This window comes from Melospiza melodia, chromosome 8, assembly GCF_035770615.1.
Source record: "Melospiza melodia melodia isolate bMelMel2 chromosome 8, bMelMel2.pri, whole genome shotgun sequence".
NCBI lineage: Eukaryota > Metazoa > Chordata > Aves > Passeriformes > Passerellidae > Melospiza > Melospiza melodia.
The window spans coordinates 215,413-241,799 of NC_086201.1; the positions used below are offsets into that span (position 1 = coordinate 215,413).

A 26,387-nucleotide genomic window follows, 5' to 3' on the forward strand; every position below is an offset into this window, starting at 1 on the left:
CATGCTAACGTGAACTTCCACACTGGCTGCTCTGTGCCTTTTCATGACCTTTCTGAAGACTTCAGTAAAGAGGTTTGCTGACATGTACCAGAGATGTGAAGATTAATCAATGTTTTGAATTTATGATGGTAAGTTTCTAAAAAGATGTTATAAATATGCTTAGGTAATTGAGAAATCTAGTTCTTCAATGATTTTTTTCAGATTTTGTGCTGGTTTATGCTTTCTCTGCAATACTAGACCTGTTAGTTTTCTGAAATATCAGACAGGTCACTAGCTACACTACATATAATATCTATAGTACAAGTTGAATTTTTTTCAGTTTGTATCCCAATTCAGCTGAACAGCCGGGATGGTGGCAACATCTACTCCTAGAGTGATGACAGTGAGACAAGCATCACCTCTAACTTGACATGGCCAGTGTATCACTTTCCTTGCTAACAGCCAGTGTCTTCATTTCTCTTGCAGTAAAATTAAATTTACAGGAAATACAGTATTTGAATAGCCAGCTTGAGTCATGCATATTCCCTCATAGATCCATAGAAAAGAGCAGGGATTTAACCACTAGAAAAACGTTGGTAACGTTTCCTCTTTGCTAATTTTCTCTCCTGTTGATGTTTGTATGTCTTCTTAAGAGGAAAAATTTTCCAGTGTGCTCTCATATTTTCTGAACAAACATGACCAGTCTTAGTTTACAGAATTTATTCTGAAACTTTCAGACTTACTATTTTATAAATACTGTAATGGTACTCAATGAAGAGTGCTATGGTGGAGTGTGAGTACTCTTTTGTCTCTTGTCATCTCTTTGGCAAAAATGGGATGATAAAAAAGCAGCTGAAAATCAAAATACGTATCTTTAAAGAGGTCTAAAGCCTTCTTTTTAACAGTGGTTGTCACCTAGGATTCAGAACAGTGAAAGACCAGGCTTCAGCCGTGGATCACAGAGTGTGTAATCAAATAAAATGCTATAAAACACGGAAGGCCAATTATTTACGGAATGCTTCCTGGGCGCAGTGACTCCGAGAAAAGTGACTTTGTCTCCCTCAAAACGTGTAGGTGCCGGCTAAACCATTTATTATGTGTAAGTTGCTGAGCGTGTATGAGAAGGCGGGGGGAGAGGGCGATGGTGTAAGTCCGTGACGGCTGCAGGGCCTGGGGGAAGCACTCTTTGCTGGAACTCCCCTCGCTCTGCTCGAGGGCCGCGCCTGTGGCGGGCGGAGGCCGGGCTGAGGCGGTCACCGTGTCCATCTCAGCCGCAGAGCGCGGCCCCGCTGCCCGCTCGGGCGCGGCTGGCGCCCGGCAGTGCTCTGACGTGAGGGCGCGGCAGTGGCCGGGATGGCGTCCGGCCCCGCCAACGTGCCACAGGCGCAGGGCTCGTGCCAAGGCAGGCATAGCGCCGGCGGCTGTTGCGCGGCTCCGGGCCGGCGCTGAGGCGCCGAGGGCTGAAGGTCGCACGACCCGCGCCCACGCCGCCTCGGGGCCGGGGCCAATGGCGGCGCTAGAGTGAGACGCGCAGCTCCGGCTCCCCCCGCGGCCGGCGCGCAGTGGCGCGGCCCGGAGCGCACCATGCCGGGAGGCCGGGGGAGCCCCGCGCGTGCGCAGCTCCCTGGGCCGCGCGGGGTGGCCGAGGCGGGAGCGGCGCGGGCGGGATCCCCTCACGGCCGGCCGGGGGCCGTGACTGGCGGCCGCGGGGACATCGCGCAGCCGGGCACGGTCTCGTTTACCCGACACGTGCCACTGGAGCTCGGGGCGACTCCGCCGCCCTTCCTAGCGCGTAGCGCGTCCCGGCCGCGCTGCCGGCGCCATGGGTTGGGTGGGGCTAGGCTGCGGGAAAGAGCAGTAGGGAAGTGGCTGCCAGCCGTGTCGAGAATTGCTGCAGCTGTTCCCGTGGGCCCGTGCTGCTGGTTTGTGGATTATGAGAAAAAAATACGTAATTGCAGAGATGATGCTGTGGTGCTGAACATTTCTCTGGTGACGAATGCTCCCGCTGCTCCTAGCTCCCTCAGTCGATTTATTGATACTGAAGCCTCTTGTTCTTAGGTTTGCTTTTCTGCAGTGAGCTCCTGAAAGTCTCCTGACAGTGAGATCAAGGTGCCTTTTACAGCTCATCTTTCCAGATGTTAAGTTTTCTCTGACCTCGTCAGAGGTTTCTCGTAGTTGAGGAAAATACGTATTTTCTTTCTGCAGCTATGTTATTGATACTTCTTCACTTGTTTAATGGTTTTAGAGTGGTAGTAAAACTGAGCATCCTGAAGCTAAAGTAGGTAGTATTCAATGATCTTGTCTTTAACTAAATCGATGTGCCATACACTGTCTGAAGAGAATGAGTATTTTTTCCTTACATATGTACCTTTGTGTCTGTAGGTTATATGTATGTACCTCTGCATATGTGTGCATACATTTATACATACTTACATGTCCACATACATACAAACGTGTGTGTGTGTGTGTGTTTCTATGCAAAAAAAGTGTGAGTATAAATAGTTTTGTTCGCAAATGCCTCAGCACTGAAGTTATTATTCAGAATGAAGCACTTATCTAAAACAGCAGACTATTATATAAGTTAACTCAATATAAATAGTATTTCTGGGTTTTCATTATAAACAGCTTATAAGAGCTATAGGTACTTCGTTTTGGCTTTGTGCATTTATTCTCAAGGAACTTGTCTGTGATCTGCAGCATGGGGGATAACTGATTGGAATGTACCTCTTTGGGGATTTCCTGGACCTCAGCAGTGTAAATCACTTGTCTGATACAATTTAAACTAGTTCTAGAAGTTTTACATCCTGAAAAAATGCATGTGAAGTTCACATTGCCTTTTGTTGTTCTGTGTAGCAGCAAATGCAATTTCTGGAGAGGTTCCAATGCTGATCACACAATTAATATTCACATTTTGACTTAAATGTTTTAGTCAGGCTGGTCAAACTTTGGATTGGCAACACAAGTATGTGGGTTTGCACTGATGTTTTGCCATCAGTAGCTTTGCTGTCTGTGAAAGTAAGCAGAAGGGAGCTCTTGGACAAATTCAAACAAAAAGGGAAAGGATGCGAGTGAGGACAGGTACACTGGGAGGACTGCAGAGACGTCTTTCGGGCAGTCAGGGGTTAGGTTGGGAAGGCCAAGGTTGGGCTGTGAGGATAGTGAAGCCCTGGCACGGGGTGCCCAGAGAAGCTGTGACTGCCCCATCCCTGGAAGCATTCAGGGTCAGGCTGCACGGGGCTTGGAGCAACCTGGGATAGTGGAAGGTGTCCCTGCCCATGGCAGGGGGTGAAACTGCATGGGCTCTAAGGTCCCTTTCAACTCAGTCTGGGATTTTATGATTCTCTGCTTAAACAATGCTAGGTGAAAAACTTACTTTGCAAATAAGTTTTTCTTTCCTTTTTTTTGCTTCAGAAGTTGTCTTGCTAAGGTAGTATGTTTCATTTACGAAACAGGAAAATTAAGTCTGTTTAAATCTTTTTCAGATTTTTTTTCAAATGGCGACATTAATTCACACTTTATCAGATCATAGTGATGATGTCAGTTACTGTGCCTTCTCATCATCGTGCTTGGCTACTTGTTCCTTGGACAAAACAATCCGCGTTTATTCTTTGAGCGACTTTGCGGAGCTGCCGTACTCGCCTTTGGAAGGGCACGCGTACGCCGTGCACTGCTGCTGCTTCTCGCCGTCGGGGCGGCTGCTGGCCTCGTGCTCCACGGACGGCAGCTCGGCGCTGTGGGACACGCGCGACGGCCGCAGGCTGGCCGTGCTCCCGCAGCCCGGGGCCAGCCCCGTCCGGGTCTGCCGCTTCTCTCCGCAGGGCCCCTACCTGCTGGCGGGGGCGGCGGACGGCAGCGCCGTGCTTTGGAACGTGCGGTCCATGCAGCTCTACCGGTGAGTGCCGCCTGCTTCCTGACAAATACTTGTTTTGAGGTGAATACAGTTCAAGCAGTACGCTGCTCTACAGCGTACGAGATACGTAGACTTACACCACTGATGGATATCGCAACGAAACGGGGATAGGATTTAGATAACCTAAAGGTTATCGATAGGAGAGGGACAAGTGCTAAGTAGCTTTTTGGTTTTTTAAGTTAAACAATGCAAACTCGAGAACTTTTAATTTTTACAAGGTTATCGTACATCTGAATCCTGATTTTTTTAAAGTTAATTTCATTGATTTAACATGAGATCAGGATGCATTGCACACTGTATGCATCCGGTTTCTAAGGGCTGGGTCAGCAAACTGTGGTACATAATACACAGTTAGTGTGACTGTACTATGTCCTTTATATTGCATTACACATAGCAGTATAAATTAAATGTTTAATTATTAGGAGTTTGGTGTCCAGGAAGGTCTTAGAAGCTTGCTGGTAATCCAGCAACCAGAGTTTGGAAACTATGGACCTGTCCTGAAACTGTACATTTTAAGACATCAAGTGACTGAAAGAAGTATTGGTGCTAAATAGGTTAAGCATGACAGCATTTCACATAGGTTTCCAAGAAACATTTGAAGCAAAGCAGATGAGTATATTTATTGGTGTTGCATAGTCAAAGGCATGAATCTTAGAGCTCTCTTCAGAGTCCTCCTTTACATCTCTGTCTTTCAGTAAATTCTTTAGGCCAGTTGTAATCTGTACTTGGGCAGGACATTATTTAGGTTTTAGGGCTTATTGTCCAGCTAAATTACTGTCTAAAGTTCGAAAAATAGTTAAGAATTTGAGCCAACTGATGTTTCACTCGGGATTGAGGGAGCAGCTGTTTCTGAAGGACAGAAGTGTTTGATGTTGGTAGTTCCCTGTCAAGCATGTCCCTCATTTTGTGGCCTCTTTGCCTTCCACGGCGGTGATTTATGTGGGAAACTGTGCAGTTTTTCAAAATGATTGATTATAGTTACTTGAAATTTTGTAAATCTGGAAATTTGTCCATAAATTGTCCAAGATTTTTGCCACCATGTTTTTTGTAGTACATAAAGAAACACTGAAATGGTTTGTGGTGGTAAAGAGGTACTGATAACCTATTTTTCCTAGTTTTATCTTTCAGAAAAATTAGGAAGTTCAGTCATTAGTATTCTGAAATCTGAGGTTTTGAGACATTGAGAGTGAAGAGATCTTTTTTTTTTTTTTATTCAGAATGCTTGTTGCTGAAGGGAAAAACCCAGAAATATGAAGACAACATTTCTTACAGTTGTATGTTCTTAATACATGCAGTGGTGCATATTTTAGACCTACATCCTAATTTTCTTCTAGTTGAGTGGTGGATGTATAATGACTACAAAGAAATTATATTGTTATTACAAGCAGAAATTATTCTGCTTTGATGTTTTCATTGTAGAGAAATAAGAAAAAAATTTAACATTATGATCCTATCCCCTTCAACTACTAAAGGTTCCTTTCAGAGTGTTAACAGGCCAGAAGAAGTCAACTTTATATCTATTTTGGAATGTGCACGTATGTATGTATTTTCAGCTGATGAATATTTTTATTGTGATTCGTAATTGCAGGTAGGAAAATGCACATGTGCTGATTTTAATAGTTGAAATCAGTATAACATAGAAATCATCAAAGTACTTAAAAATTATGTAACTGGAAGTTAGTTAACCATCTAATGTCAATCTGTGGTCCTCTGTTTCTTTGAAACAGTTGATTGTGTTGATGTTGAAAATGAGAAAACATTTTACTACACTCTTTTGTCAGTTGACTAAATATATGGATGATAATTATAATAAAATTACATAAAATTTGTTCCTTATCTACTCAGCTGTTGTAATTGACGGTTCAGATTGTGAAGTAAGGTGGCTATTTAAATAAGTTCTATGGTGTCTGTGAACAACAGGAAAGAAGTTTGTGTGTATTTCTTACTGGTCTCTATTTCCTGTTCAGTGGTAAGTTACAAAACTGGTATTTGGCCTGCAAGTTTTAAATGCATGCACAATGCTATTTATTTTACTGTTGCTTTCAGAGCAGAGTCAGCAATTTCTTGTGTGAAAGAATGAAATTTGTAAAAGCTACACTAAAGAAAAAGGATTCTACATATAAAAATGGGAAGCACTGTAGTGGAGTTGATAATATTTTTAATAAAAGAATTAAAGGAGACAATGCTTTTTAGAAAGTCGTGGATCTGATTAGTGTGACATCGAGTAAAATTCGACTTGTCTTCTGTGACATTAAGCTTGACACCTCTGGCAGTAAATAAAATTTCTGTCAGTAAAAGAGCATTAGCAGCTGTTGTGCGAAGTATGATGACAGACTAAATAGTTCCGTGATTTCCTCCCCGCACTCAAAGACTCAGCTGTGCACGCTTGGCTGGATCTGGTGTCCATTAAAAGGAGTGAGACTCTTTCCATTAACTTTAGGTTATCAGATAGTGTAAAGGAATCAGGTTGACCCCACTTCCTTCCTGAGGGTTGACCACACTTCCATGTCTGCTAGAAATTTTCTTTGAAGGTCAGTTTTGCAAAGTGCTTTGGCTGACTTAATTAAAATACATAATTTCTTTTCCATCTTGCTTTCTCTTGTGTTCAAGTGGTGCAAAATTAATCCTGCATCATAAATCACCACGTATACCACTCAGGTACACCTTATCATATGGGCTATTAGGTGTTCTCTTTTGTCTCTAAAACAGAAGAACTGTCAGTCTTTTTTCCCCCTTGTTTGTGTACATGATGTAAATCTGTGTTAATTACAGTTGTATATTTATCTTTGACTTTTAAAATGTATCCTGCCATAGAATTTTAACAGTGCATTGTGCCTTTTAAGTGTTAAATCCGTGCAAATTGTCTTTAGTTTCAAAATTATTTTATCACTCAGTTAAAATTATTGCCTTGGGCCTCCATCTAATATTTTTCCTCCTGCTGTCAAAGAGCAGGTCTGGTCCCTGCTGCAGAGCTCATTTTGCTCTCCTTTCATAGTTGGTTTGAGTTTCTTTTTCCTCTGTTAGCTAGTTCCAAAGTGCAAACCATAGAAGAGTTTGGCTTATTGCATCAGACTGCATTTGAGAGGTCACTTTGTAGAACCTTACCTACTCTAAATTCAATCCTGTGTACTCTTGTTTTTCAGATCTGGGAAAGTTAAAGATGGTTCTTTGATGGCTTGTGCATTTTCTCCCGATGGAAACTGCTTTGTCACTGGATCATCTAGTGGTGATTTAACCATTTGGGATGATAAAATGAGATGCCTGTATAATGAAAAAGCACATGATCTCGGTGTTACCTGCTGTGATATTTCTTCACATCCAGTATCTGGTTAGTTATTCAACTCATCAGAGGAGGAACATTTTAAAAAAGAGATGTTTATTTCTCCCTAGCTCTTGTTTTTGTATTATTTTTGCCATTGGTGCTCAAGATACAAATGACCTTGTGATGTTTTGGAATATTCTGAATATTCTTAAGTAAAGGTTGTGGTCAGGTTGGTGGCAAGGAATGTACTAGGTCAACAGACAAGGTGATAACTTTGAGTAGCTAATTGCCCCCATGGCAGACAAGGGTGTTAGGAGATGCAGTGTTTGGTTACCATTCCCACTTGTCTCTTTCATACTTTGGATTAAAACAGTGCAGAGAGCTGTAAATCTAATAAGCTAAATGCTTGAACTTTGGAATATGAACAGATAGGCTATTTTCCTGCACCTGACTTTGTCATTTAGAGGAATCTGGGGAAGTAACGAGCCCAGAATCTCCTGCATTCCACTAAGATGTTAAAAGATCTTGGAGCTGTTTTAACATTTGATCACATAGTCATTTGCTTCTAATGGAGGTTAGGAAATTGGGAAGAAATCTCTTTGTCAGCTTTAGGAAGTAATGAAGCAACTTCACTTAACAACCGTGTGTGTATACTTTTGTGCTTTCCAGATCTTTATAGACATATTTAGGCTTTTGTATTCAGAATACACAAGCTGCCCTTTCAAAGGCCCCAAAAGTTATACCTGAGCAGCCACTTGCATCTTCAAGTGCTGAACCTGGCAATAAGTACTACTGTGCGTGTACCACCATGGCTAAGGAGGTGATGCAGAGCAGAAAAAAACAGGAGAGAAGCAGTGGGAAAGAAAGCAGGAGGAACCTGAGGAAGAAGGATGTGAACATACACTTCAGAACAGAGAATTAGTGATTGACAATACCAAATCAAACAAATATATGCCCTCTGAAAGGTGTAGGATCTTACTTGATGAAAATACTACACAAAAAACTCCATCATGAACTAAGAGTTGCATCTGAGAGCAAAACATATGTTGCAGCTGAAACAGATCAGAGTGTAATTTCCACCACTGCATTTCATATTGAGATTATTCTCTTGGTTTAAAAATTACAGCCTTCTGCCAAGATAAACAGGCAGTAAAGCAGGTATTTCCTGCACTGTGGATTTGTTCTGGCTGATTTCTGATAAGTTTTATTTTTTAATCTATATATTATTGAAAGTCAACATACTTCCTTTTGTGTGTTGCTGTTTAGTCATCAATGGTTGAACCATCTGGGATTTATGCCATATTTAATACTTTATGAAATGCATACAAGTAGTGCTTATCCAGAACAATTATAGATAGTTTTAAATTGAGACTCTCTTTACCTGCTTAATTCAGAGCAAGTTTTGGTCCAGAGTGTCTGATAGGTTCTTTGTGCTTTAGGCTGTAATAGGTGGTTTTTCTTCTGCCTTTGAAGTGGATTCAGTCACAGTTGCCTAGGAGCTCATGGGATCTAGAGCTGTTGTGGTGGAGTTTGGTGGAGTTTACCATCTTAAGGGATATAGGTCAGGTAAGGAATAGAGGCAGGCTCTTGAACTTTAGGAAAGCAGACTTCCAGCTCTTCAGGGAGCTTGTCAGTGGGATCCCCTGGGAGACTGCCCTCAGGGACAAGGGAATGGAATGGAGTTGGCAGATCTTTAGGAAGGTCTTCTACTGAGTGCAAGAGTCAGTAGAAGACTCAGGATGTGCTTGCTTGCTTCCTTCTTGCTGCCTATTAAATATCTTCATGAAGATATTAAATAGCACTGTTCCCAATACAGAACCCACCCACAGACACCACTGGTCCATTGGGACTCTGAGCCATTCACCACTACCCTGAGGTTGCAACCATCCAACCACTTTCTTATGCATCTAACAGTCCAGTCATGGAACATGATTCAGAAATGTTCATAGCCACTGAATCCAGAAGGGAAAGCTATAAAACTATTGTTGTATTTCACACTTAATGCAGTATTTACTGAGTGTTTGGCTGACTGCAGTCATGAAATGTCAGTTTATAAAAGTGAAAAGTTGAATGTGTAAAAGTATGAAAATTCCCTGTCAGATACTCTCAAATTTTGTATGTGTATGTGGTTAATTTTGAGAATTGTGCAACTGTAGAAAAAATGGATACAACCATATAATTTAGATTTAAAGACTCTAGTGGTATAATCAGAGGATTCAAACATTTCCCACCAAGAAAGTTTAAAACACGAGCACAGCTCTGGTCTTAATCTGGTTATTCAGAAAAGAGTATAATGATACCTATTTCTTACGTCCAAACTGTTTTAGAACTTCTGCAATGATTTTTTTGCTGATGTACTTTACTGATGTGCTGTTATTTTCAATGTTTCTGACTCCCATTTATGTATTTTAATTTTGTCAGTTAGTGAAAATGGATTCAAATACTTCCAGATGGCTTCCTGCGGACAAGATAATCATATCAAACTCTGGCTTATTTTGTTTGCAGATTTCTCAGGTTTGTATAGAAATGTTTTTTGGATTTACCAGTGTCTTAGGTCTTTAGTGACAATTTAAATCAAAAATCAAATTTGTGCTACAGGATTCACAGCCAAACTAACCACAAATTGAAAGTTTTCTTTTAATTATTAGCCGGAGAACAGCTAAGGCATTCAGCACTTTGTGATGCTGTGCCATGTAGATTTTATTTAGGAATCTATTTAACAAGTATTGTAAGTAAAGATTTAAAAAAAATTCTACTGTGGCCTTTCAGCGGATTGATAGGTTAAAACCTCTTAATCTGCCTGGCCAGGGAGAAGTTTGTTTTCATGTTTCAGTATATCCTGGGCCATGAATAAGAGCTGGAGAAAAGAATGTTGGCTCCTGCAAAAACTACAATGTAGAGACTAAGTAAATTACCAAAAATATCTTCAGTGGATGCTTTTCTGTAATCTCCTTCATAAAAAAGTGTGTAAGCATTAATACTGTGTGTCCAGATACACATTTAATTATCTAAAACCTTGTGAGACATGCTAAGACTACAAAGTGATAAAGTTCGAGATATTAAAAGGGGAAGTTGTCTCTGTGATCTTTTTATCCCCTTTTTTGTAAACAGTATGTCACAGAGTCACATCTTTGGTGGAGCTTTCGGCTTCTTAGAGCAGCTTGTGTTATACCTTGTCAAATATAGCCATATGTAATAATTTACCTTTTTGTTTTTTTAGGTGTTCAGTTAAAATATAAATGCACACTGAATGGGCACTCTGCCCCAGTTCTGGCTTGTGCATTTTCATGTGACGGACAGATGGTAGTCTCGGGGTAAGCAGCGCCTTGTTGAAATGTCAGGCTGTCCAGGTTCATGCTTTAATATTATAAAACAGAAAGTTCAAAAGAGTTAAAAATTTCTAAATATTTACTATCAATAATTAGGGAATAGTTCTGTGACCTCTAGAGCTGTTGAAGTGTCTTTACAATCAGTCTGTGTCTTGTAGGTGATTGAGTTTGAAATCTTGGATTGTGGAGAAAGTTAATGAAACACTTTCCTTTTCCTTCTCTGCATCACTTTCATGTCAATGTATTTTTTTAAGGTCTGTGGACAAGTGCGTCATAATCTATGAAACTGTAAGTATAGCATAATACCAGAGGATTTGTTGGGGTTGTCTTTAAGTATAAGTTTCTTCTGCAGTGTCGTAGCAATGAGAAAATACTAAAGAATACAAATTATACGAAGCCAAATGCTTACTGTGCGTTTGGGGGCAGGAGGGGAAGGAGTCTAAGGAAGAATATCTCCTGAGAGCTGATCAATCTTTCTCACTTTCTCTTTACATTGTGAGGATTTGTCAATTGATTTCTCTGCAGCAGGGTGTTACTCAATTAATTCCATACTTATGAGTGTTACAAGATTCACATTGAAGCAGAAGGATTTTTTTCTTATCCTAACTTTAGCTTTGCTTCCAAAGCATGGAAGACTGTGACTTTTGACATAAAATCAGGAATGGTGAACATAGAAATTCTGTAGTTAGTTATATGTAAAGTGCAAATAGAAGCATAATAAAGAATTCAAGAAAATTTTTATATTAAGCACAATATCTTTAAAACCTATTGTTTAAGCATTTTCTATAGTAACGTTATCTCCTTTATGATTCACCTGTAAGTGATAAATATACCTTTAATACTTTATAGTATTAAAAATAATAATTTTGCTGAAAATGAAGGATGAACAAATTTTAAACTTCTTCAGCTTGCTCTGTACATACTTGTTGTATTGATACAATTTTTAAATTAGCATTAAAGTTTTTCACCAAAATCACTAATACAATATCTGCAAACTTTTTGGCCCAGTTATTTTAGTAGTTTAGACAGGTATATAAAATGTCCTCTAGAGTTCAGAAGCCTCAGAAAACTGGAAGATGAAGGAAACCACAGCCTAAATATTTCTTAATACTGTTCATCAGCTTTTGTGGCCTTAGGTTTTTATCAAATGGGACAATAACTTTTCTAGTTCTGAAATTCTCCTTTGGATATACTCAAAACCTGCCTGGACACCTGCTCTAGGTGATGCTGCTTTAGCAGAGGGGTTGGACTGTATGATCTCCAGAGGTCCCCAACCATCCTGTGATTCTGTGGGGAAAAGTAGGGACAATAAACCTTTGTGAGAGGGAGAGAGATTGCAGCCTATATTCGGGAACTTTAATCATGTTGGACAGCTCAAAATAGTGGAGTGCTAACTGATCAATTAGTGATTCAGAATAATTTTGCTCATCATCTTTCCAACCTGTCTGTACCTGAAATGCTATTTTTCTTAGGAGGGAAAATCTTTCTATAATAAGTTAAAACTGCCAAAATTCAGGAATTTCGTTTTTTTAGTTAATATTTAGTGGCCAAATAGAGAATAGGCCAAATAGATGTGGTTAATTATTGGTCCAATTGAAGGCTTGTGAGTTGACCCCCACAATGACCCTTTTGGTCATTTCTAATACAAGATTTATAGAAGAAATGTCTTTATCTACACAACCAACCAGCCAATATGGATTTAATTCAGTCAGTGTTTCCAGCACTCTTCTCCTTGCATGTTCCACGCTGGCTGATTGTGCAGGGGAACAGTGCATCAAATAGGGGCTTAAAGCAGGAAATTCAAGTTGCATTTCTGATTCTGCTGCTGATCAGCTTTGTCGAAGTTGTGTAACTTCTCTGAAGGTACCTTCTGTCACCTTTCAAGAAGCAATATTCCCCATTTTGAAAGGAAGCAAACAAGTGAAGAAACACTTTTTTTATTCTTTAATATTTAAAATCACAAAAACTGTTTTACAGAGTACTGGCAATACCCTTCATACTTTGTCTCAGCATACAAGGTAAGAAACCAGCATGATTATTCTGTTTCATAAATAAAAGAAATCCTTTTCTAATGAATTCTCAGACTTTTTTTTATTTGTAGATACGTTACAACTTGTGCTTTTGCACCACGTAGTCCTTTACTTGCCACAGGCTCAATGGATAAAACTGTGCACATATGGCAGCTTGACCTTAAACAACCCTGTGCAGGTCAGTGTGTGAGGTATTTGAAATCTGTTCTTTTAAATTCAAAACACCTTCTGAAGATGCAAAAATCCCTTATTCCTGCCTGCACTTAATGTGTAACATCAGGATTGTGTGCATGCTTTTTATCTTCTAAATAACCTAATGCCCAGAAGAGGTATTCTCTTTTTGTTGTTTTGTAAAGAAAAAAAATACTAGGCGTATCTTAGTTTTATTAATTTGGTCTGTCTGTTTTTCTGATATTTGCAATTGCTTATTTTTTGGCATTTAAGAGGTGAATGTTATTGCCAGTGTTGAAGCACTTCTTGGACACCTGTAATTTGTGATGAGTTGCAAATATGCTAATTGCAAGCGTAATTGTCAATTAGAAATGCACCTTACCAGTTGTTATAGGTGAAAAACTAATTGTACAGATGACATTAGTGCTGTTATTATAGGATAACTAATGGTACAAATTACACCAGTACCTCAAGTGTTTGGAACAAAGGTACATTTTGTCTTTTTTCAAAGCACAACAGTAAGTTTGGATTTTGGTGTGCCTTCTAAGGACGTGCAAGGTGATTCCAGTGTCTGCTAGCACTTTTCTGGTTGTTTGTTAAATTCAAAATTGACAGAAGTGTAGGCATCTAAGAGATTAAATTCCTCTAAACTTTGAAAATTGACAGGTAAAAGGTAAACCCAAATTACTGCCCTCCCTCACAAAAGAATCTCTAAGAAGCATTTATTTTCTTAGTTGAAGAATGTATAGTACTGAGAACACTTAAAAACAGGATCTATTAATGACATTGTTTCTTTGAACTGAGAATTTCATTGTTGTTTGCTTTTGGGGGGTTGTGGTGAGGGTTTTTTTTTTTTGTGTGTGTGGGAGGGAGGATAGTGTTGTTTGTTTTTAATTGGGTTTGTTTTGTTTTTTAACTCTTTTTCATTTTCAAAGGAGGTACTGTAGAAAATGAATCAAAGGTGGCTGTTGAGGACTGGTCAGAGGATGATGTTTCAGCCTGGCTCTGTGCACAGGATTTAGCAGACTTTGTTGGACTTTTCAAAATGAATAATATTGATGGCAAGGAACTACTGAATCTTACTAAGGAAAGTCTTGCTAATGAATTAAAAATTGGTAAGAGTATTGAAATCCAAATAGTTTTTAATCTCTAGAGTACTTTGAAATGTTGGAATGAAAGCAAGTTAGGAGTTCCATACATGGATTTTTTTTCCCCCTGAAATGCCTTTTTTATTTCATTTCCAGGGTTGTTAAAAACCCCCTTATTTTACATTGTCCACAGTATTCCTTTTTTTGTGTGTGTTTGCTTATACCTGGAGACATACAATGCAGTTCCACTAATGATACTGTTAAATGGTCTTACCTGATTTTGTTTCTGTTTTCTTTGTTTGATCTTGTATTATTAAGCTGTGGAAAAGGAATTTCAGCTTTTCTCTATAATTCATGTTTCTCACTTTGGTAAATAGGGTAGTCTGTATTTTTCCTATCTGTCTGCAGAAGTGCAATGTTGAGAATTGCGGGTGGTCACCAGCCTTGAACAGTAAAATTCGTAAGTGTGCGTTTGATGATGGCTTTTGGTAGGGACCAGGCAAAGCTTGCCTGGGTCAGACAATTTCTAGTACATCAGGTTCTTACACTGTGCTATTGCTTTATTGCAAAACTGCGATTACATTTTAGAAGGAATCAAAAGGAAGCACTATATTAGTCATGATTCCACAATGGTCATTATGAAATAAGAACATTTAAAATAGTGAACTGCACTGGAACTTTCAAAATGCAAGTTCTCTATTAATTTTGATGGCCAGATTTAGGTGTAAATTAGGTGCTAATACATTTGTTAAAGTGAGGTCAAGTATGACAAAAGCCTGAATGAGGTAAGAAACCTATTAAAAAGTACAGTTGGATATTTTTTGTTGTAGGAAGACTGCTCCCTTTTGTGTGTGTCTATGTGGAATTGGTCCATATTGGATCATATTATCTCTGTGTAACAGCTGGCTTTTTTGAAATGTAGAAATAACAGAAATGCTGGGAATCTGACAGGCATTGTCATCCATGAAAGACACTTGGCTTCCTCAGTTTATGCATTTTCCTTAGCATTGAAGTAGCATAAAACTTTGTTGCAGCAATTGCCAGCTGAGGCTAATCAGATAACACTGACTAGAAAGTTCTGTGAGAATTGAATGTAGTGTGACATGCTACAAAGAGAGTTCTCTGTGGGGAGAAGGTATAGAAAGGTATAGAAATTATGGCCTCATGTATCTGACTTAAAAAATTGCTCTCTATCTGCCATAGCTCAAGCATTTACAAAGTAGGAAAATCCTATTTGCCTACAATGAACAAAATTTTTTGTGTTATTTATATTCCTGTTTAACTAAATTTTAGGTGTCTACCAGCATACAAATTCTTGAATGAGCATGTTCTTTCTTTCCTTGATAACCTGTTTTATTTTCTCTGAGACTGTGATGTAAGATCTTGCTAAAGACCTCTAGAAGTTTTTCACAGTCTTTGCAGATTGGAGGACATCGGTGTGCTTTAAAAACCACAGGCTCAGGCACCTTTCAGGTGTGCCTTTGTGAGCCCCAGACAGCAGTGCTGTAGAGCAGGTGTAGTGTATCAGAGGTGGGTATGAGCAGGCGTGTTGAATGTCAGTGTGAAGGGAGATGCAGTCTGTGTGAGGTGCACAGCTGTGCCTTCCCCTGGCACTGCTCTGTGCTCTGTGCCCAGGCCAGCCCTGCAGTGTCCTGTCTGTGTGAGGTGCACAGCTGTGCCTTCCCCTGGCACTGCTCTGTGCTCTGTGCCCAGGCCAGCCCTGCAGTGTCCCGTCTGTGCGAGGTGCACAGCTGTGCCTTCCCCTGGCACTGCTCTGTGCCCTGTCCGTGCCCAGGCTAGCCCTGCAGTGTCCCGTCTGTGCGAGGTGCACAGCTGTGCCTTCCCCTGGCACTGCTCTGTGCCCAGGCCAGCCCTGCAGTGTCCCGTCTGTGTGAGGTGCACAGCTGTGCCTTCCCCTGGCACTGCTCTGTGCCCTGTGCCCAGGCCAGCCCTGCAGTGTCCTGTCTGTGTGAGGTGCACAGCTGTGCCTTCCCCTGGCACTGCTCTGTGCCCTGTCCGTGCCCAGGCCAGCCCTGCAGTGTCCCGTCTGTGCGAGGTGCACAGCTGTGCCTTCCCCTGGCACTGCTCTGTGCCCTGTCCGTGCCCAGGCCAGCCCTGCAGTGTCCCGTGGCAGGCTGTGGCTGTGGCTGCGGGGCAGCGCTGCACTCACACTCTGTCGGTCAATTGCACGGCCCCCAGGCCACTGCTCTGCCATGGCTCTGCTGCACCTCCACTGGTTTTACTGCTTGTTTTGATTACTCCCCAAAGTTCCTGTTGCACAGGAGACAGAACCTGTGGCAGAGCTGACTGCAGTGGGAGCCAGGGCTGGCTGCAAGCTTTTGGTTTAGGGGGTGGTGAGATGGAGCTATGTCTCCTGTAACATAGATGCTGACTATTCCAAGACCTGACCTCTTTGCCTTACCTGCTGTGCTGTCCACTTCATGTACAAATAATTTTTCAGAGTCTCTTGGCCTGCGCAGTAAAGTTCTCCAGAAAATTGAAGAACTGAGGATGACAATGACCTCAGTTTCTGTTCCTGATGAGTTCCTGTGTCCTATAACAAGAGAGCTTATGAAAGATCCTGTCATTGCCACAGGTATGTCTCTACGTGACATGGACTAAAACTAATTACTTGAGGGTAAAGATAGGCCCGTTTTTGTATTCTCACACCTATTTAACAGCAGACCTAGAAAGATAAACTATTCTAAATAGCTGTTGCAATAAACCAGAATTGTGATAAATGTTTAATTTGCTGAATTACAGGTCTGATATGGAGAAAAATACTGTATCAAGCAACTCCCTCCTTTTCTTAATGTGCCTCCCTTTATGTGCCTTTGTAAATATAATTACAAGCCTAATTACAGTGTTGGCTCAGTAAATGCAAAATGGAAGTGTGCATTCATTGGGGCAAAAAGGAAACAAACAAACCAGCCTCCCACAAAAAAAACAACAACAAAAAACCAAATAAAAAACCAACAACAAAAAAAAACTAAACAGAAAAAAACCCCACAAAAATAACCAAAAAACTCCAGGCACATTTCTGTGCTTAGCACACTCCTATAAATGCAGCAGCCATTGGAACTGTGATATGTCAGCAGCATAGGATGTTATGTAGTTAAAGCATTTTATAAAGACCTATTGTTTTGTAGTTCTATTCTTGGGGGACGAGGGGAAGGGTGAGCATACAAACGTAAGATCAGTATATATATTTTTTTTGTTGCTCTGTAAACAGTAACTAACTTCATCCAGTACTGAGGTATTAGGCAGACTTCTGAGAAGTAAAACGGCCAGAATATGAAGACATTTGCTAACTGCTGGAGTGATAGCTGCTTTATTCAATAAGGAGTAAGGAGACAAGAGGAGGGGCATAGGACCCAGGCTTGTATTCTACCACAGGTATTCCTGGGGCCTAATTTTTGCTCTTTAAGGATCAGATGGTTCAGCTACAAACTCTAAGAGCCAAAGTCCTGAACCTGGGCAGGTGGTGAGGGCTCTGCCCAGGCACAGCTCAGGGCTGGGTCAGCCAGGTGGACAAGGCCCCTGTTCAGCAAAGCAGAAGGCTTTAGCTGTGTTAGGCAACTGATGGTAATGAGCTTTTATTTCACATTATGGATCATTCAAACTGAAAAGAAAATCGTATTTAACCTGTGCATAATATATTTTGGTGCTTTGCAGGCAGAGATAGATATATGAAACTAGACAGAACTGTTTATATCCACAGTAAAGATTTCACATACAGTGTGCTTAGTCTAGATCTCAGTTTTCGTGTTTGCATGTGTTTATTTCCTTACTTCCCTTTTACATTTAAACTACACAGTGCCACAGTGCCCAAGCCTCTGTAATATGAGCTTGTGTTGATGGTTTCTTTGCAGATGGCTATTCCTATGAAAGGGAAGCAATGGAAAACTGGATCAGCAACAGACGCTCTAGTCCCATGACGAATCTTCCTCTGCACTCTCTTACACTCATACCAAATAGAACACTAAAAATGGCCATTAGTCGCTGGCTAGAGACTCAGCAGAAATAGTTAAACCACTTAATCTTGAAATTGTTTGTTAAAATTAATTGAAATTTTATGCAGCTGGAGGAATTAATTGTATCAGAAACAAATGGAAAGCAAAACTTGTATTTCTCTTCTATCTGTGGCTGGTTCAGCCTTCACTGGTGGGAACTCCCAGAACACCTTTTAAGTTCCTGGTAGTTCTACTTTGTGGTATTTCTGTTTAGGAATCAAGTACTCAAACTCAGTTTTTCAAATAAAATTTTCTTATACTTTTTACTACGTTTATGAGTTTTGAGTGTTCATCTTGCCAAGTCAGTCTTTCAGAAGGTAAGAAATAGCAAAGTACATCTGTATTTCTTTTTCTACTCTAACAAACCAAAATGTGTCTTTCTCTGTTCCCCATTGCTGGACACGTAGTTGGAAAAGCTGGGAGAGAGTTTCTCCTGTAACCATCAGGGACTGCATCTCATCCCACAGGTATATTAATAATCTTTATTTTGTATGGAAAGAGTACAGTAGCTGTGCAAAAATAGAACTACAGGATAAGACTAATATGGGACTTGTACAAAATATCAAAGAAACAGTAAACAATAAATAAGCTAAAGTGTAATGATACAAACTGCAAAAGGATGTGTTTACAGAACACTGTAATCAAGCATGATGGGAAGAATATAAAGCTGAGCACTCCAATTGAATTGCACTCATAGGAATGTCATTGCAGCAGTTCAGTTTCAGTATGTCCTTGCCAATAAAAATCCTCATTTCCTTAAAAAACCAACACCTCAACTTCATCCTGTCATGCAACTGCACATACGCTGTTCCTCAAACTTTCTCGTTCACTCCATCCCTTTCTTGGGTTTCCCATAAAAACATTTACTAAGCATTTAGTTGTTGTACCTTTTCACAAATAAACAATAAATCATTTTGCTTTAAGATAGCACCCAAAGGTGATTAGATACCCTATATAAAGTGCAATTATTGTTAATAGGCCATAATAGTGTGTTCTTCAGTGCAATAACCAATATGGTCAAAGCCTCCCAATACACATGCAACTGTCACTCATTTTATTTAATTTCTTCTATTTACTAAAAATAGTTTTATTTACACATCAAAGCATGGCTGCTTATAGTTTACTCATACACAAATTATTTATGCTTCCTAAATGTACATCATGCAACCCAAATTAGATCCCACTAGAAAAGTGATAAAATAATTTGATTTGAAAAAAATGCATGCATGTACAGATCTGAGTATTCTGCAGCAGATTATCGCCCTTAGCGCTGCTGTGAGACACCAGCACGTAAGCATTTGAGAGGCACGTGTACTATGTGTGAGATGCAAGAGAACCAAAAGCCAAGACTGAAGCCGTATGTGAAAGGAAAGGCTTATTTACTGGTAACATGTGATAGAAAGGATTTCTCTGCTCGAGCTCCTAGGCCAACCTAATTAAGTCTTTCTACACTAATTTGTTATTCCAGTTACTGTCACTGCCCTGTGGTGGCAGTAACAGTTGGAAGTGGTTGTATCCCATTAAAGACTGCTCCCTGGGACCCAGCCATGCCGAGGCAGTCAGTGTTTTGTAGAGCAGTCAGACCCTGTGATGCTGTGAGCCAAGTCTACCCTGTCAGTGTACAGAACAGTATTTATACATTTGATTCAATGAACGAGCGCTTTGGTTTTGCCGTGGTGACGTGACTGAGGTGGCCGTCCTGAGTGCTGTGGGATGGCAGTTTGGCTACAGCATCGGGGTATAAATGAGAACCTTGGTTGGGCGATCTGCTCTCTGTACAGTGGGAAGGGGTTTGGCACATGAGCTCCTCACGTTCTTTTGCTTGCATGCTGCTCTGGCTGCCTTCTCCAGGGGCAGCGCCTGTAGAGGATCCCTTAGTTGAGTAGCGTTTAACTGAGAACTGCTCCAGGTTGGAGGGCTGAATGCCTGCAGAAGCAACGTTTGTGGACAATCCCTCTGCTGCCTGAGAGTGCCAAGGGCGGCTAGATTGTGTGTTTTGCTGCTGAAACCTTGCAGTCTTGTCCATGATTCCCATAAACGGGGTATTGCGAGGTCGGTGCTCAGTGCCCTGAGCTTGACTGATGTTGGTCTCCTTGAGTTGAACATCTGGGCCCAGCCCCTTAACACTGCCTGACAAACTGCTGGCTGCAATGAAGCTGCTTGATGAGCTGGAAAGAATCACACTACTGGATGGAGAGCCAGAAGAGCCACCACTGGGTACAGGGCTTTGCTGCCTTGAGTCACTGAAATTCATTGGAGCAGAGGCTGTTGATGTGTCACTAGGTTTAGATTTACAAGCAAAAGAACGAGAAGAGAGAGTCTCATGATGCTGTGGATGTGAACGCTGGCTGGGCACAAACTTCTCATTGTGCAGTTCAGCAGCGGGATCTGTGGAAATGCTTTCAGATGAAAATATGTTTGTCTCATCCATCTGTTGACTTCCACAGTGCCGGATGGGCATGGGACTGTGGGAAAGATGCTGCAAAGATGATTGTGGCTTGGTGCTACCTTGACTGCTTCCTGGTTTAGATCCAGGCTGGATGGAGCTCAGATGCTGATTCGTTTTTACAATCTGTGCCTGCTTTGTTGGCTGCATAATCAAACCTGGCTCTCTCAGGTACTTGTTGCTTGTTCTGCTTTGAGGAGACACACACTGAGCTTTCTGAACACCTTCTTGAAGGGTCCTGCTAAATAATGAAGCAGCAGAGGAACACTGCAGCCTTTGTGGAGGAGAAACAGATTCACTGGGGTGTGGCAGGTCATCTTCCCTGTCTTGAAGATTGAAGTTATCATTCACACCTGATACGCTTCCTTCCTCCTCATTATCTGAATTGCTGGTGTGTTCAAGCAGCTGTGGACACTGATGCTTCTGTTGCTGTGTTCTCTGGAGCTGTTTGCACTCCTCTTCTACCCGAGCCAAGAGACGTTTTATCTCCTGATTGCTGGGGCATATCTGAGTGGCTTCCCGTAGGTCAGAGAGAGCAGCAAGTAGTTTTCTGTTTAGGAACAAGTAAGTAAATAATGAAAACTGGGGTAAATCTGTGTCCCAGCACTGCCTACTACTAATCCACCTCCACCCTTTTAGCCAAATGTCCTGATTTGTTGCTTCCTGCTGCAGGTGGTGACAAATTACAACTGGAAATTCTCCACCTCAGGAACTTCGTAACTAAGGTGGAAGCACAGACCCAGCCCTGAATGTTTCCCTAAAGTATCCTGATACCCCATGCAGGCAGGCAGAAGAACTCTCTGCTGGGAACACCAGGAACTGACAATTTGTCTCACAAGCTCTTCCACAGTTACCTCTAGAGAAGGGAACCTGCTGAACTCTGCTTCATGACCATTTATTGATGTTTAGAAAAGATATAGTGAATCAAAAAGGCACCTCTTCCTGTACTTCAGCTACACCACTATAGTTTGCTATTCTTTCAACCTAAAAGGATAGTTCCTTCTCTCTCCCTTTATTTTTGTCTTCAACTGCTGATGATTCATCATATTATTTCCTATCAAAGCAGCCAGTAATAAACTGTAAGCTTGGCAATAAATAATAAAGTGCTGGAATTGGGTGGCACACTGCTGGTCACATTCTGCTGAGTCATGTGGAGCAGCAGACCTATTCACTGTTACATTTAAAATAATCCCTCTTCATATGAATTTGTTACTTTCTAGACTGTCTCATAAGTACTTACAAAGTATTCAATATCACTATTTGGATGTGGTTGGCTTTATCTGATAAGAGAGACCCAGTAGAGATGTAAAGGGCACTAAAAAATAATTTTTTCTTTGCAAATTTGAAATGCAACTAGCAGAAAAGAACAAGTTATTAAAAATGGCAAGTTAAAAAAAAATCTCTGCAGTACCTGCTGTTCCTCTTGGCTCTCGCTCTGGCATAATAGGCCTCGTAACACTTAGGCTTCAGATCCAAGGCTTTGGTAGCAAACTCTTCAGCCATTCCAAAATCCTAAGAAAGGAATCACACACACCATTACAAAGCGCCAGTCACAGCAAGCTGCCAGCTGCAGGTCATGGCTCCAGGCTCCTGCCCCAGGCTGCAAGAGCAGGTATTTGCTCAAAGCACACATGGGCACAGCCATGGCACCTGGCTGTGCTGGTTGATAACAAAGGTAGCAGTGTTTTGCATTCAGTCTTTTAAAAGTACTACAAAGATCCAGCAGTTCATCATTCCACAATAACTGCATGATGTAAGACCAGCTGTAACAGATCCCCCACGACAACATGCCCTCATCTTATAAGCCACCCATTTATTGACATGATAAAGCCCAAGATCAGGATATAGTGAAAAGGATTCTAAAATAGTACAGATGCATGTCCACATACAACAAAGCAATGCAGTAGGATATAAGTCTCAGATTCCCAATGCTAGAGAGGCAGCAGACTAACAGCAAGAGCTTACATTTGTTTTGCGGCGACATCGTGACAAGTTCAGGTATAATGAAACTCTCAGCTCAGTGAAGGCTTTCATTTCCTCACCAAACCCTTCCCTTGGGAATTTCCTCAATGCATACTGATAGCGCTGTGCTGCTTCCCTCATCTTGCCTTTCTGCAAATTTTAGGGAACAAGAGGTTTTTCACAAATGTCTAATATTGCAATACTGTCCAAAAAGCATATTTATATTTGACATCTACCAAGAGATGCCCTTTGAGTAGAAAACACAGAGATTTTTTTAATAAATATACACAGAACTACACTTTAAAAAAAGCACAGGGAGAGCCTGCATGTTAATCACAGTTTGTATCCCTTTCTGAACTCAAATGTTTAATGGTATTTGACAAGGAAAATATTTGCACTAATATGTACTACTACTAGTAACAGAAAAAATCATATAATCTGATATATTACTACTCTGTTTTAAACAGATTAGTAATATGTTAGATTATATAACTGAAAAGGAGGCATAAAGGCATTCAGTCTACCTTCAGGCAGAAATCCAATGTTCTGCTGCCAGAAAAAAAGAAAAATCCACCTACTTTATAGAGTGTGTTTCCTTCTTCCATCAGCTTCTGCAGAAGAATCAGGAGAATATCGGGTTTGGAGGTGGCCATTGCCCACGCTGCATTTCCTGCAAGTTAAAATTTAAGGCTCTGTGACAAAAGGGAAGCAAGTGTGTTCCTGCTGTCTACCACAGTAGAAAGCCTGGTCCTACTTCAGCATATATTCCACCTACATGGAACCAGTATTACTATGATCATCATAATTAGGGTGTACACATTTAAAATGCATCTATGCCACCACCTGGACAGCAGCCAGGTATTAGATGGCCTGATACATTTCACCTCTGTGAAGGAATGTATAGAAGTCACAATTAAATTCAGGCCTAAGTAAGAACCTGTATTTAATCACATTTACTACCCAAATAATATGAAATAGTGATTCAAATGTACTAAATATTCAGTAATTATCACAAACACAACTGCATCATATACTTGCCTACTGACAATACATAATTTACATTTCTTTGGCCTACCCTTTGCAAAAATACACAGTTTATTAGAAGAACGTTATTTAAAAGTAAAACTTCCTAATCTAAATCATTAATAGTGCCACAATTATGTATCAGTAATAGCACAATCACCATTTTCTTGTCTTAAGGCAATATATTAAGGCAGAGTAACCATATACAGTGACTCCTCCAGACCTCACCATCAGCACACATCAAAGAAGGAGCAGAATAAAAGTCCTTGTGTTTCCTCCCTTCTAAAGGGTGTCCTGTGTGTAAGCCTTTAAAGGAGATTGTTTATCTTCGGCGGGCATCTGCAAACCAGACAGCCTGCAAAAATCTGGTGTTTTATTTCATCTACTTTACAGAAATAACTAATTCTGGCAGAGCAGAAGCCAGTTGTTTGTCATGGTGCAGGGCAGTTTCACTAACCCAGCTTGGCTCCCTTTCTCAGCAGCATGACCACAACTGAGGTATTGCGGCAGCCAATCGCTCTGTCCAGGGGCCTCATGCCACTGTGGTCCACGTGCTCAATCATTGCTCCTTTCTCCACCAAATACTGCACCTGGGAGAAGAAATGAAACATGCTTTGTAACATGGCTTCTGGTATGAAAGGCAGACCAAGGAAATATTTAAGGTACCATGTAATTTTCTTTGAAACACAGAGAGCATATGCTGCTGAGTAGAGCACAGCCATCTAAAGCCCACCAAAGGCACCACAGCACAGGCAGGCTGGAGGGAAGCAGCGGTTCTTTCCCATAACTATTACCTGCTCAAGTGCCACCAGCAGTGATCTTGTAAGGGAAGAGGCACCAGCAGTCCTGCCCATGGACAAGCCCCATGACCCAAAGCCATGGGCCTGCACAAGGACCTCTTTACTGGCGTTGTCCCTGTCCCAGCCTGGCCAGCAGCTGAGCACAGACCTACTGAAGGGACCGGTCCAGGCAGGGAAATGGGAGCTGGCACTACTCCAGGACAACGACCTACAGCAAATCCAGGGACAGGAAGGAGCCTGGACACCCCTCATTCTCCAGCAGAGCCTACAGTACCAGGGTCACAGGCAAAAACAGTGTCTGAAAACTACCAAAGCCACTATGGAACCTGAGGACTTACTTACAATTTCAAGTTAATTCAGACAAAGGCTGAATGGGACAACATGCCATAGTGAGTTACATGCCACAGCAGCAGCTGAAACAGACCTTGTGTATGCAAGCTGCAGAAACACAGGTGTGAGTGAGTGTGGGAGGCTGCGTGTGCTGTTCTAGTTCCTTGCTGACCTCTTGGATCTGTCCACAGCACACACAGACCTGAGTGTGCCCTTCCTCTTCTTACCATCTTCTTGGGGTATTTCATCTACAAAGGCATCAACTGATCAGGACCCTGAGAAGGGACCTCTGTGGGTTTGCAGTGTAATTCTGGGCTTCTATCTAGAAAATGCTTTCCTGAGCAAACATTTTCACTGCAGTCAAGATGAGAGCAGTGTAACCCTCTTGGTTACTTCCCCAAATTTCCTATTTTGGTAGGTAATATTTTTTGTAAATCCTAAATTTTTGTAACTTTTTCTCGAATGTTATGTTTTATTATACTTACAATATCAGCATCCCCATAAAAAGCTGCCAAGTCTAGGGGTGTTCGTCCATTTTTGTCTGTCTGATCAGTTGCTGCACCTTTCTCTACTAAGTACTGAACTACTTCCTTGTGGCCTTTCAGACATGCCCAGCTCAGAGCTGTCAGTCCTTCCTTGTCCAGAGATGAAAGAGTTGCACCTGTAAAATTAATATGAACTTTGTTATGAAGATTCTCTGTTTAAATGGAAAAATTCCCTAACTCACCCAGATGTAATCCCTGGTGCAGCTGTAATCTGCTATTTATTTTCTACCTTCAGAAAGAAGAAATTCCACAGTGCTCAGATGTCCTTCACAAGAAGCCACCATCAGTGGTGTCCGGCCTTGCTTATCACTTAAATTCACATCAGCCCCATGTTCCACTAGAAGTTTAGCGATCTGAAACAGAAATTATCAATTTAAAAATACATTCCATGCACCAGAGGGGGTTTAGATTGGATATCAGGAGAATTTCTTAGAAAGTGCTGTCCAGCCCTGGCACAGGGGCAGGGGTGGAATTCCCACCTGCCTCATCCCTGAAGGGATTTAAAAGCCACGTGGGTGTAACACTTCAGGACATGGGCTACTGGTGGCCTTGGCAGTCCTGGGGAGCAACTGGCCTCGATGGTCTTGGAGGGCTTTTCCAATTTTACCAACTCTATGATTTTATTAAGTTGGCAGAATGAGATTTCAGCCATAATATCATGAACTTTTAACAAAGAGGACTAAGGTAGTATTTATGGCAACCACTGAGAAGTTCTATGTAGCTCAAGCCCTGACTGCAGTTCAAGGCCTTCTCCTGACAGGAGAGGCCAGCATGAGGAAGGCTTCTGAATCCAAGGTTCTCTCTCTGCACAGCAGCAGTACAGAAGGTCTGAAATCACTTTTGATCTTGGTCTAGGAAATAAAATATTTTAAACTCACAGTATTTTTCAGGTATATTATAACTAAGACTGTTGCGATGCCAATGTGCTTTTTAAGTTATTTCCAGGGATACAAAGGGTTTGGAAGTGAAGCTTCTGAGCATATCCCTCTGAAGCAGATGCAAACATGCATTAGAAAACTGACACTAATTATGTTCACAGCTAGAGACGGGAGGAACCGGGGCCACCTCCCCGGGACCCCAGAGCAGCCAGACCTGGCAGTGGCCGTGCCGGACGGCGCAGAGCAGCGGCGGCGCGCCTCTCCGGCTGGGGCTGCTCACGGCCGCTCCGTGCCCGAGCAGTAACCGGCACACCTCCAGCTTCCCTCTTCCTGCAGCAGCTGTCAGGGCTAGAGAAAGCATCTGCATCAACATCTTGGCTTACTTGGCCTTTCGACACATGCACAGTATATGTCAGTGTTACTGAATCCCCATTCTTTCAGCTTTTCACTGTGACACTTACTGAAAGCTAAAAAGAACAAAAAAAGAAAATACTTTCCCTGTCATAATACTTTCCCCTTCTATTTTGCTCATATTGTGTTTTAAACAGAATTTGAAATTCAAATTTTGTTGTTTGTATTGAAGCCCCACCAGTCATGCCAACAAGTATTAAAAAATGAGTT

The 26,387-nt window shown here is 41.4% G+C and overlaps 2 protein-coding genes across 9 annotated transcripts in view; one reads left to right on the forward strand and one right to left on the reverse strand.

The window, feature by feature from the left end:
• Positions 1 to 1,652: 1,652 nt before the first annotated feature.
• On the forward strand, positions 1,653 to 18,051 carry WDSUB1 (WD repeat, sterile alpha motif and U-box domain containing 1). 2 transcript variants are annotated; one of them, XM_063161470.1, is made up of 11 exons: positions 1,653 to 2,088; positions 3,462 to 3,871; positions 7,033 to 7,217; positions 9,573 to 9,665; positions 10,372 to 10,465; positions 10,735 to 10,768; positions 12,458 to 12,498; positions 12,582 to 12,688; positions 13,617 to 13,796; positions 16,231 to 16,365; positions 17,642 to 18,051. In XM_063161470.1, exons 2-11 carry the CDS (start codon positions 3,474 to 3,476, stop codon positions 17,794 to 17,796), a joined length of 1,422 nt encoding a protein of 473 aa, XP_063017540.1. In that variant the 5' UTR covers positions 1,653 to 2,088; positions 3,462 to 3,473; the 3' UTR covers positions 17,797 to 18,051. The 2 variants fall into 2 exon arrangements, with proteins under 2 accessions (XP_063017540.1, XP_063017539.1); XM_063161469.1 differs by having other exon boundaries at positions 1,653 to 3,871.
• Positions 18,052 to 18,250: 199 nt separating this feature from the next.
• TANC1 (tetratricopeptide repeat, ankyrin repeat and coiled-coil containing 1) overlaps positions 18,251 to 26,387 on the reverse strand; it is a 60,352-nt gene continuing 52,215 nt past the window's right edge. For all 7 annotated transcript variants that reach the window (XM_063161457.1, XM_063161456.1, XM_063161454.1 and 4 more), the window contains 8 exons: positions 25,981 to 26,114; positions 25,118 to 25,241; positions 24,829 to 25,004; positions 23,671 to 23,803; positions 22,769 to 22,860; positions 22,194 to 22,340; positions 21,640 to 21,740; positions 18,251 to 20,778 (listed from right to left, as the gene is read on the reverse strand). In XM_063161457.1, the coding sequence (XP_063017527.1) occupies positions 19,416 to 20,778; positions 21,640 to 21,740; positions 22,194 to 22,340; positions 22,769 to 22,860; positions 23,671 to 23,803; positions 24,829 to 25,004; positions 25,118 to 25,241; positions 25,981 to 26,114 (2,270 nt within the window). In that variant the 3' untranslated portion in view covers positions 18,251 to 19,415. The remainder of the gene's footprint in view (positions 20,779 to 21,639; positions 21,741 to 22,193; positions 22,341 to 22,768; positions 22,861 to 23,670; positions 23,804 to 24,828; positions 25,005 to 25,117; positions 25,242 to 25,980; positions 26,115 to 26,387) is intronic.

What these genes read in the sequence shown, in the direction of transcription:
- WDSUB1 (XM_063161469.1), top strand. Translation starts at nt 3,474, where the DNA reads ATGGCGACATTAATTCACACTTTATCAGATCATAGTGATGATGTCAGT. An exon ending in GGACAGATGGTAGTCTCGGG is followed by an intron (nt 10,466 to 10,734) that starts GTAAGCAGCGCC and finishes TATTTTTTTAAG; the next exon opens with GTCTGTGGACAAGTGCGTCA. An exon ending in GCGTCATAATCTATGAAACT is followed by an intron (nt 10,769 to 12,457) that starts GTAAGTATAGCA and finishes ACTGTTTTACAG; the next exon opens with AGTACTGGCAATACCCTTCA.